Source organism: Vombatus ursinus, unplaced genomic scaffold (genome assembly GCF_900497805.2).
Source record: "Vombatus ursinus unplaced genomic scaffold, bare-nosed wombat genome assembly UNPS02011353.1, whole genome shotgun sequence".
Lineage (NCBI taxonomy): Eukaryota > Metazoa > Chordata > Mammalia > Diprotodontia > Vombatidae > Vombatus > Vombatus ursinus.
Window position 1 is genome coordinate 4,190,759 of NW_020951131.1, and position 12,229 is coordinate 4,202,987.

The window sequence follows — 12,229 nt, forward strand, 5'->3', positions numbered from 1 at the left end:
AAGCAGTCAGACTCACTAGCAGTTATTGCAATAGTCCAGGTGTGAGGTGATGAGGGTCTACACCAGGGTGGAGGCAGTGTCCAGGGAGAGAAGAGAGCATATTGGAGAGATGTTATGAAACTAAAATTGACAAGCCTTGGCAATAGCTTGGATGTAGGGGGAAGGGGAGAGAGATAGTGAGGAGTCCGGGATGAACCTGAGTGACTGGAAGACTTTTCAAAGATCTATTTGGGGCCAAGCACATTGAAAGTCAAAAGATCCTAAGCAGCCAGCAGATGGGAGAGGAGAGAGAGAGAGAGAGAGGGAGAGAGAGAGAGAGACAGAGACAGAAACAGAGAGACAGAGAGAGAGAGAGAGGGAAAGAGACAGAGACAGAGACAGAGACAGAAACAGAGAGACAGAGAGAGAGAGAGAGAGAGAGAGAGGTGGGAGGGAGGGAGAAAAAGAGATAGGAGAGAGGGAGGGTGAAGGGAGGGAGAAACAGACAGACAGAGACAGACAGAGAGACAAAGACAGACAGACACACACACGGGGGGGAGGGGGAGAGGACACAGAACTTCAGTGATAAGTCACTCTTACCTGTTTCAAATGCAAAATGTTTTGTATTGATGTCCCAGAAGGAGAATGGGAAAAGTAGATAGAAGTTCGGCTCTGAAAGAAAAAGCTCACTCAGCAAATGTCATCTAAAGAGACAGAAATCTCTACTTCTCAATTATTATTCAGCAGGGAGCAATCATCTCAAGACTGAGAGCTGAGATTGTAGAGCAAGAAGCTACCTTTGAGCTCATATGGTCCAAGCCCTTCATTTTCCAGAAAAGGAAACTGACCGTCAGAAGGGGACAGGAGAGAGCTGAAGTCAAGCAGAACAAGAGGGAGGAGGCTTTTTCTGCTTGGCCTCAGAGGTCAGAGACAGGAGTAGTGGGGAAATTTGGCTGCAGTGAGGTCAGGAAAACCTGACCAATAATGAGACCTTTGAGGTTCCCAGGTTAGAATGGAGAGGAACTTCACAGGCCTTTGGTCCAATCCCCTCATTTTATAGAGGAGGACACCAAAGTCCAGAGAGGCTCAGAGATCCCAAGGTCACCCTGCTAGTAGGTGATGGAGCTAGGAGTGAACCCATTTCCTCTGATTGTAAGTCCAAGGCTCTGGACTTCTATTATTTCATGTGAGGTCAGGCCCTACAAACCAGGACCCTCCAGGCTTCTTTACTGGGATTCTACATGAGTTCATGTAGCTTCACCCATTGGGAAGAGGGCTTTCCAGTACTCTTCCTATTCTTTTCTGAGGGCGTTCTGTGAGTGTGGTGTTATGTTGGGTCCTGCACGGAGCAAAACATGCATTTTGGATGAGGGGCTCTGAGGAACTGGAGTCCAAGAAAATTTTGCACCTGAAACAAAGTAGTAGGGGTGGGAGGGGAGGAGGCTTAGTTGGGATGTAAGACCTAGAGGAAGGAAATATAGCTGAGGAATATACTCAGGTTTTTGTACTCTGGAAAGACAGGTGTTGGGGAGGGTGAGGTTAGGGGTGTGACTTTCGGAAAAGGAGACAGTCAGAATAGGGAATAGAAGAGTTCCTGTCCCCTCAACCACTATGGGGCAAGATAGTACAGTGGCACCCTCTACATTTCCCACCCTGGGGCAAAGCGTTAATGGCCTTGCCCTGGTTCCTCTTCCTATGCCAGGTGCTTGTTTTTCTCCAGCTTGGCCAGGAACCCTAGGGAGAAGTCACACATTGGAGCATCACATGTGGACGCACCATAATAATCTGAGTTCATTGTCAGTGCCAGACTCTGGGTCACAGGGGGCTTCTAAAGCCCTAAAAACTAGGTATGAGCAGAGATGGAACCACAAAAATCAAAGAAATATAGATCCCTTAAGACCCCTGGTTTTTACGTACCACATTCAGATTTTTGATGTCAAATCCAGCCCACAAGGTGAGAAACCCAGAACATATCCAGGAGAAGACTTTCCGGTTGCACAATTTCATAGAAGGTATTTTCTTTACAGAATCTTCTAACAGGAAACCTTTGTTTCCCCAAAGAGCCTGTGAACACGGCAGATAGTTTGCTTTGAAAAAGCAGGCAAGCTTCTTGACTTGGGAGGTCATTTTTATCACTGGGCACTTTAAACCTTCAGGGTCACATTCACTTGTAAGAAGTCAAGTTTATCCAAGACAAGCCAGAACAGCAATAAACATGTTAGCACAGCCTCAGACACACAAAAGATGGCATCTTACTGGCAACCATAGGAGGAAGGCAAGTAGGGACTATGGCCCCCATTGTTTGTTGTCAAAGCTCAGAGAGGCAGAGTAGGAACACGGTTTTAGAGTTGCAAGAGACCTTAGAGGCCATGGGGTCTAACCGCCTCATTTTTACAGATTTCAGAGGAAACAGGTCCAAAGGGATGGTTGCGTGATATACTGTATAGGGTGTCCCAAAAGTCTTAGCGCAGGTGGAAGTTTAATAGGATTAGAACTGAGAATTTGGTTAATAGCTTTAAACTGCACTAAGACTTTTGGGACATAGACTTACATGTGTTTAGAGAGAGATCTATTGTCTCCTCCCCCTGCCCCCATCTCTTTTTAGCATCTATCTCAAGACATTGCCACCATGCCTCAGTTGCCATTTCTCCTGAAATAGCCCTCAGTGCCTGGGGTCTTCTTGCTCTCTGTGTCCCTAGCTTCCTCCTCCCTCTCCTCATTTTTCAACTCCCTTTGGTGTATGATCTTCTCCAATTAGAATGTAAGCCCTTTGAAGGCAAGAGCAATCTATCTTTCTTTTTGCTTGTATTTGTATTTCCGAGACTTAGTGCCTGGCATATAGTAAGTGCTTAATAAAGGCTTATTGCCTATTGAAGACCTATATAATTGCAAAATCTAAAAGGCAATAATGTAAAGGGAATTCCATTCCAAATAACTACAAGATGCATAAAATATTTTGGTATTAATCTACCAAAGCACACAAAACAGTTGTATAAATTCAATTACAAAGTGATCCCTAAAGAAATATTAGAAAACTTGAATAGCTGGAGGCATATTCAGTGCTCATGGCTGGGACATGCCAATATAATTAAAAAACAATTTTACCAAAGTTAATTTATAATTGTAATGCTTGAGCCATCAAACTATCCATGGGGTACTTTATATACCCTGCTAAAATAAATTCATTTGGAGAAAAAAAAGTTCTAGAATATGAAGAGAAAAACAATAACAGTAACAACAACAACAATAATAGCCAGCATTTAGACAGCACTTACTGTGTACCAGATACTGTACTAAGTGCTTTATAATCATGTCATTTAATCCTCACAACAACCTGGGGGAGGTGCTAATATCATCCCCACTTTACAGATGAGAAAACTGAGACAGAGACTAATTGATTTGCCCAAGAACACACAGCTATTAAGTGTTTGGAGCTGGTTTTGAACTCAAGTCTTCCTGACTCAGGCCCTGTCCACTGGAAGGATGAAGGGGGTAAAGGGATGAAAGCATTTTCCAGACCTCAAACTGTATTATAATACATAAGTAATTCAAAAACACCTGCTGTTGATTAAAAATAGAGGAGACAGAGCACCGGCCCTGAAGTCAGGAGGACTTGAGTTCAAATCCAGCCTCAGACCAAACACTTGATACATACTAGCTGTGTGACCTTGGGCAAGTCACTTAACCCCTATCGCCTCACTAAAAAAAAAAACAAATAAAAATAGAGGAGACCACTGGAACAGGTTAGACAAAGAAAAATCAGAAACAATGAAAGTTAACATCCCAATGTTGAATAAATAGAAAAAAATTGCTTAGGAAAGAGCTCTCTATTTGATAGAAACTGCTAAAAAACTGGCAAGAAGTATGAGAGAGACCAGGCTTGGACCAACATCTTATACCATATTCCACAATCAATTCAAAATGGTTATGTGACCTTTATGTTAAATATTATGCCATCAAAAAATTGGAAAAGAAGTTGTTCACGTACCCCTCCATAACTACTGGTGGGAGATGTGTTCTTTTTTTTTTGTTTTTTTTGGCTGGACAATGGGGTTAAGTGACTTGCCCAGGGTCACACAGGTAGTAATTGTCAAATGTCTGAGGCCAGATTTGAAATCAGGTCCTCCCGACTCCAGGACTGGTGCTCTATCCACTGTGTCACCTAGCTGCCCCAGGAGATGTGTTCTTAACAAAAAAAAATGATAGAAGCAATTATCAAAGATAAGGTAGATAATTTTGATTACAAGAAAAAATGAAAAGCTTTGGCAAAAACAAATTTTCTGCATCTTACATAAAGAAGGAGCTGAATGGGGGAAAAAAAATCTTTGTATCACATTTCTCTGATAAGGGCATATGAGATACAGACAACTAATAGATACACACAGAGATGCAACCAAAAGCCATTTCCCAATAGCTCAAAGGTCAGAGAATATGAACAAGCAATTCTCAGAAGAATAATTGCAGACTGGGCAACCAGATGGCACAATGGATAGAGCCCCAGCCCTGGAGTTAGGAGGACCTGAGTCAAATCCAGCCTTAGCCACCTGACACTTACTAGCTGTGGGATCCTGGGCAAGTCACTTAACCCCATTGCGTAGTCAAAAAAGAAAAAAAAGAATAATTGCAGGCTATTAACAGTTATATCAAAGAATGCTCCAAATCAATAATGATAACAGAAATGCAAATTTAAAAAAATGGATATTTTCTCCTCACATGCAGAAATTGACAAAGATGACAAAAGATGAGAATTGTCGATGTTGGAGGGGCTGTGAAGCTCTAGGCACAACAATGCTTTGTTGGTGGAGCTGTGAAATGGTATAACCATTTTGGAAAGCAATAGGGAATTATGCAAATAAAGTGACTAAAATGCTCATCTCCTTTAATCCAGGGAGTCCATTTCTGGGCTTAAACCCCAAGAAAGCCATCTGTAAGAAGGAAGTTTCCATATATACTAAAACATTAATAGCAGAACTTCTTGTGATGACAAAGAACTGGATTCCCCATCAATTGGGGAATGGATATATGAATTGTGGGGCATGAATGTAATGAAATTTCACTGAACTATTAGAAATGACAAATATGATGAATTGATACAGAAAAACATTGGAAATGTATACAATCTAATGTAATCTAAGTAAGTATTAGGCACTTACTATGTGCCAGGCTCTGTACTAACCCCTAAGCAAAAAGAAAGATAGATTGCCCTTGCCTTCAAAGAGCTTACATTCTGATTGGAGGAGATCATGCACCAAAGGGGGCTGAAAAATGAGGAGAGGGAGGAGGAACTGGAGAGACAGAGGGCTGTTCAAGGATAAGAAGACTCCAGACACTGAGGGATGTTAATGGCTCAGAAGGCAGCAGAGACAGTAAGGAAAGCCAAGGAAACAATGGAGACAATTATCGCAACAATGTAACCTCACAATGCTCCTACAAAATAATCAAAAACAAATGTTGCCAAATGATAAAGAAGAAGCAGAAGCTAGAAGGCACTGCTACCCCATTCCTTTGGGAGGTCCACGGACTTAGTGCACTGTATAAATTTTTAGGCTCTTTGGATATATTAGTTGGCATTATTTTTTCCTCTTCTTTTTCCCTTTTGTTCTTTTGTGTGTGTGTGTGTGTGTGTGTGTGTGTGTGTGTGTGTGTGTGTGTGGCAGTTGGGATTAAGTGACTTGCCCAGAGTCACCCAGCTAATGAATGTTATGTGTCTGAGGCTGGATTTGAACTCAGGTCCTCCTGACTCCAGGGCCAGTGCTCTATTCACTTTCTCTTTTGTTCTTTAAAAAAAAAACCATTTGTTTTATTTGGAATGACTCTCTGGATGGGAGAGGGGTAGGGTTACTAGGCAAAATTCTGATGATATGAACAAAGATACCAGTTAAAAATTAACTTACAAAAGAATAACACACACATATGGCTTTGAAGGGGTATGAAAACCTTTCTTTCCTCATTAACCTGTGAGAAGATTAGGGTGGGGGCTGGACGAGATCTTAGACACCATCTTCTCCAACATCCTCATTTTACAAATGAGGAAACTGAGGTTTGGAGAGAGGAAGCACTTTGGATTTTAAGATCATAGAATTGGAGCTGAAAGGGACATTAGAAGTCATCTGTAGAACTCCTTCATTTTACAGCTGAGGAAACTGAGGCTTGGAGAGAGGGGACATGATTGCTCAAGGACATACTGGAGGCAAGTAGCAGGGGTGGCCTTTGAACCCAGATCTTCTGTGCTTTTCCACTATACAAGCAGCTCTAAATGTTTAGCTGTTGCCTTGTAAAACAGAGAGCTGTATATGGGATTATAGATTTAGAACCAGAATAGATCGTAGATGTCTGGAAACTGCCGACCAGGTCTTGGCTCACTCCGGTCACATGAAAAGTAAGAAGCCAGGCCAGGATTCTAACACATGTCCTCTAACTCTGGAGGCTGATTCTTTCCACTATACTGTTCCCTATCAATCATCAAGCGTTTATTGAGGTTACGTTTTATCAGGGGACTTAGGGCAGCTAGGACGAATGGATGGAGGTTGGGAGGGAGAAACTGTGGGGTAGGAGGTGCTGCCTACAGAAGGAATGGCTGGATGGGACCCTGCAGGGGGTGGCCCCTGGCAGTTGACCCGTCACCCTTATTAAGAGTGTTTGAAAAGAGAGTCGAGGAGGGTATTAGAGGAGCCAAGCACATTCTTTGCCTTGAGCCTCACCTGTCTGTATTCTACAATCTGTATGGAAAAACTGGTTCATTTCCAGAAGGTCATGTTTAAGAATTATTACTAGTGTTAATCTCCAGCCTTGAGCTGGAAGAGCAAGGTAATGAAACTAAACCCCATCTGACTATACCCTGTGGGAGACTTGCCTGTAACACCTGGGATTTCTTCCTATCATTGAGGCCTCTTTGTAGCATCCTGGGTTTGCTGCAGTAGACTCTGATAGTTATTTACCAACAACGATCATGGTGTTGTTTTCAGACTTAGGACACGTGGATGCCTGAAGACCCTCTCTCTGACACTCACTATAGGGTCATGGGCAAGTCGGTCCCTCTAGGCCTCGGTTTCTTCATCTGTAAAAGGGTCATAGAACTTAGAGCTGGCAGGAACCTTGACAAGTTGCCTAGTTCAGAGGGTAACAGACAGAGCTGGCAGGAACCTCGGAGGAGCCTACACTCACTGCCTCATTTTGGTGCTGAGGGTCTCTGCTCCACAAAGGTGGAGTGTTTTGCCCAGGGTCACACACACACGTCAAGTCAATTAGCATCTATTAAGTGTTTACTGTGTGCTAGGGACTGTGCTAAGCTCTGGGGATACATAGACAGAACACAGTTCCCGCCCTTGAGATCACAGCCCAATTGGTGAGACAATATACAAGCAGGTTATAGGCAGGGTTAATTGGAGAACTATTGGAGGGAAGGAAGGTGGCATTTTAGCTGAGACTTTAAGGAAAACCAAGGGGAGGAAATGAGAAAGGAGAGAATTCCAAGCATGGAAAAAACTCAAAGTCAACTAATAGAGTGTCTGCTGTGAGGACCAGCCAGGAGGCCAGCGGCATCGTAATATAGAGGGCTCGGAGGGGAGGAAGGTGTAAGAAGACTGGAAAGGTAGGAGGGAGCCAACTTAGGAAGGGCTTTACAAGCCAAAGGGAGATGTGTATGTTTGATCTTGGAGGTAATAGGGAGCCACTGAAGTTTATTAAGGAAGGGGGTGATACAGTCAGGCCTGGGCTCTGGGAAAGATCACTTTGGCAGCTGAATGGAGGATGGAGAGATAGAGTGGGGAGACCGGAGGCATGCAGATCCCCCAGCAGCTACTGTAACAGTCCAGGTGTGAGGTGGTGAGGGTCTACACCAGGGTGGGGGCAGTGTTAGGAGAGGAGGGGGCATATCTGAGAGATATTTCCTTGGCGCCATATTGGATCTGGGAGGTGAGAGACAGTGAGGAGTCCAGGATGCCTTCTAGGTCGTGAGTCCATGGAACCAGAAGGATAGTGGTATCCTTGACAGTGACTGGAAAGGTAGGAAGAGAGGTTTGGAGGTTCCTTCCCCCATGGATAGAACTTGGCAGAGCCAGAGGTCATCTGGTCCAACCCTTTCATATTGAGAAACTGAGACCCAGGGGAAGGAAGTAGCTTCCTTGGGGTCACATGGGGTAGTTTGCATGAGAGCCAGGATGCAAACCAGCTATCTGATGTCAAATCTGGTTCACGCCTATTTCATTTTCTTCAATGCCACGAGATGCGGCCAGACAAAAGCCCAGAATACCAGGGCTCATTATTTCCTTTTTGGCTCCAATCTTCCATTCTGTTTGTGTATGTATGTGTGTCCGCCACACAAGCCAAAGAAAATGTGTGACCCACCAACTCCCTCTGGCCCACAGGCTAGGCTATGTGCTTGACCAATCCCCACTGGGGTTGCCTGCTGCATCTTCTCATGGACTTATTGGGAGGACAGAGCTCTGTAAACCTTACAGTGCTCTACAAACATGAGAGATGATGGTCATATCCTTCTTCACCCCACTGACCATCCACCTTCCCCAAACCTTGCTCTGATCTGGTCATCTCTTTCTTCCCAAAGAACTTCCCAGGGCCTCCATCTTGGGAAAGTGTCCAAGCTGGTCAGCTTTTGTTCCCCTCCCAGCTCTGTTTCTAAATTCTCACCTTTACTGCTGTGCCCCACCAAGTATACTCCCCCCCTCCTCTGCCCCCCCATCAGCTCCTTTGGAGTTGTCTTCCCCATTAGAATGTAAGCCCCTTGAGGACAGGTTCTGTCTGTCTTTTGTATTTATATCCCAAGTTTTTAGCACAGTGCCTGGCACCCAGTAGGTGCTTAATAAATGCCTGTTGCCTCCCCTTGTAAAAGGAAAACTTTGGATTGTCAAAGTCCTTTCCCATTCAAAATGTAGAATCCTTAAAGGGTAAAGTAAAGGTCAGCTAGTAAAATAGAGCAAAAATGTGCCTTGGGGTCCTGGGTCATAGGTCTAGAGAGAGAAACCTTGACATTTATCTGGCCCACATCCTTCATTTTACAGATGAGGAAACTGAGGTTCCGGGGGGGGAATGACTTGGGAGTGTCACCCTCCAGTGACTTGCACATACATATTACTTTTCCAGTAGAAAGTAAATGCCTTCAAGACAAGGACTGCTTAATTTTGGTCTTTACAACTCCAATAGACCATTAATAAATGATTGTTGATCTACTATTAGTCACGTAGGTACTGATTCTCAAGGTAGGATTTGAACCCAGATCCTCTGACATCAGAGCTTCTGCCCTGTCCATCATACTGCAGTGTGCTCCAGAAAAACTGGCTTCTATATCCTGCCACCAACATTTATTAACTATGTGGTCCCAGGGAAATCACTCAACCTCTCTGAGACTCAGTTTCTTCAGTTATAAAATTGAGATGTTAATGCCTACCAAACATTAGTTGACAAGGTTGGTGAGAGGAGCAAAGAGTATGCACAGAGTGCTTCACAAAACTTGGTAACTGGATAAATGTCTCCATTAGAAATGAATGATGATGGGCTCCACCCTTTTCTACTACCAGTATTGAGAATCCAAAATTGGAATACACATGCACACACATACAAACACACAAACATGCACAGACAGACACACGCACACACATGCATCATGCACACATGCCCATAATACACATATACACATACACACACTGGTGCACATGCATACACACATGCATGCACACCCATACATAAACAGACTCACATGTGTACAAATACACATACACATGTACGTATACACAGAAATATAGACACATACACATGAATGTCCACAAAACACATGCACACACAATACAATACACAATGCATACTCATACATAATATAAAGCACATGCATGCACACATGAATGCTATATGCATACACACAGATCTGTGCACAAGAGAATACACATCCACACAATGCACAATGCACTCATACACATGTACACACATACATAATACATATAATGCATGCACACAATGCAAAACATGTGCACACATGTATACACATATACAAGATACACATGTACCCTACACAGAGAATGCGCACTTACACTGCATAATATACACACATGCATATACACTATATGTGCACAGGTATACATATACACTCACACCCATACACTCACATCAGTAGCCACGCAAAAGCTTTGTCGCCTTACTTTCATTTTCTTCTAAAGGTTCTTAACATAATTGAAACCCTCCGAGACTTGGAGCGGCGGGGGTGGGGTGTGGGTGGCCCACGGGGGGAGGGAGGGGTCGCTGCCTACCTTGATGACCGACTGCGGAAGGAAAAAGAAATTGGCAAAGATACTCTTGGGATATTTGAATGAAGCCACTGGACCCAGGACAAAATTCATTTTGATTCTTCGGGCCACTTCTGGTCTAGTGGCTAAAGCAATAAACCCTGAAAGAAGAGGACAAAGCAGCCTGATGAAGGGAGAAGCCCTGGGGCCTCGTCTATAGGATGATGACCCGAATCCAGGCCCTGGGAGGGGGCATCTGCCCCCTCCCATTTTTATGAGTGGGGGGCTCTTTTCCTATAGGCCTTTTAGAAGATCTAAGTCCTTCTCCATCTTCAAGATGTATTCAATCCTCTCTACATAAAGGAAGTCTTCCTTGCCTTCCGCCCCAGAGATCAACGACTTCAAAGTCCTCATTTTATAGAAGAGGAAAATAAGGGGATGAGAGAAGAATTCACTTCCTCGAGATCCCAGACCTAGATCCTTCTGACACATGGGACCACAAGCAAGTCGCTTTTCCTCATTGATTACTTATGCTTTTTTCCCTGTGAAGTTATTTTATATTTATATTCTCTAAGCATCTACATTCCTATTTAATATTTATTATTGATATTTATATTGGCATTGATTGATATTTGATAAACCCATTCACATAAGATTCTTTTGGGGAAAGGGTCCAAAAGATGAATGAAAACTAACCTCATCCACAAAACAGAAGCCTGGCATAGGTGCCTCTGAGGTTTCTTCCAGGGCGTGGCCCTCATGCTTGGGATCCTCTCCTTCCTCCTCCCTGCCTCCTGACCTTCCTGGCTTCCTTTAAGGCCAAACTAAAATCTCATCTTCCGCAGGAAGTCTTTCCCAGTCCTCATAATTCTACTGTCTTCTCTCTCATACACTTTTTATGTATCTATTTATCGAACTTGTTTGAATAAAGAGTTTCCATGTTCTCTCTCCCCCATTACCTTGGGAGCTACTGAGGGCGAGACTGTCTCTGTCTCTTTTTTGTGCTTCAGTGCTTAGTACAGGGCCTGGCGCATATGGGCACTTAATAAATGCTTTTTGACTGACTGTCTCAACTCCACAAGGGCAGTCGAAAGAGCTTTGGATTGGTAGTTAGACCTTGGTTTGAATCCCAGTGCTGCCATTTAATCACTGTGTGACCTTAGGCAGAGTGCTCTCTGTGCCCCATATCTGCATCTGTAAATCAAGGGGATTGGTCTAGATAACCCTGTGTTCTCCTGCAGCTCTATGTGTATGACCCCAGGACTTTCTCTTCTGTGCTGCATGACACCTGCCACCCATCAGACCCCAATCTGGGGGACGAAGTGCTACGCCATTTGTCAGACATTAGTTCAGTCTCTTCTAAGCATACCTATGGTAGTGCCCAGTGAGTGGCCGACAAAATACAGCTTCTCTTGCCCAGTCTTTTGTACGATGAAGTTGATCACACTTGGGAGGTCGTACCTGCCCATTTCATCAAAACTAGGAAAAGAAAAGAGAGCAAAGTTGTAGTTTGAATCCAGAGTGCTTACCTGCTGAGCTTGGCTGGAGCCAAACTAAATGGGTATGTCTACTTGGGTTTCATTTAATCATTTATTCAGCTATCTCAGTATAATAGACCAGCAACAGCTTGTGCGTGTTTACTTTTTGGGTCCTCGCCTAGTGAGTCGGGAGAGGTTCGTCACCAGAAGGGTGCCCCCAGGGGTTGAATTGTTTGCCCAAAGCAATTCAGAAGGAGCAGTTACTTTTGAAGAAAGGCAAAACTGCCAGCCTGAGTATCAATACTGCCAACTCTCAACACCAAAAACAAGCGAACAAACAAACAAATAAATAAATGAATGGATAACTAAATAGAAAGATGAATGAATAAATAAGTAAATAAATAAATAAAAACCAAATGAATAAATGAATGAATGAATGAATGAATGAATAAGCACATTCTGAGGCTAGATGGTACAGGTCAGAAGATTTGAATTCAAATCCTGCCTCAATCACTTATTGGCTACCTATATAACCTTGTA

The 12,229-nt window shown here is 43.6% G+C and overlaps 1 protein-coding gene across 2 annotated transcripts in view; it reads right to left on the reverse strand.

Moving 5' to 3' along the window:
• The window catches only part of LOC114038575 (lipase member N-like), a 39,812-nt gene that overhangs the window by 6,139 nt on the left and 21,444 nt on the right, over positions 1-12,229 (reverse strand). For both annotated transcript variants that reach the window (XM_027855889.1, XM_027855890.1), the window contains exons 6-9: positions 11,581-11,690; positions 10,236-10,372; positions 1,897-2,043; positions 580-651 (exon numbers count right to left, since the gene is read on the reverse strand). In XM_027855889.1, coding sequence (XP_027711690.1) covers positions 580-651; positions 1,897-2,043; positions 10,236-10,372; positions 11,581-11,690 — 466 coding nt within the window. The remainder of the gene's footprint in view (positions 1-579; positions 652-1,896; positions 2,044-10,235; positions 10,373-11,580; positions 11,691-12,229) is intronic.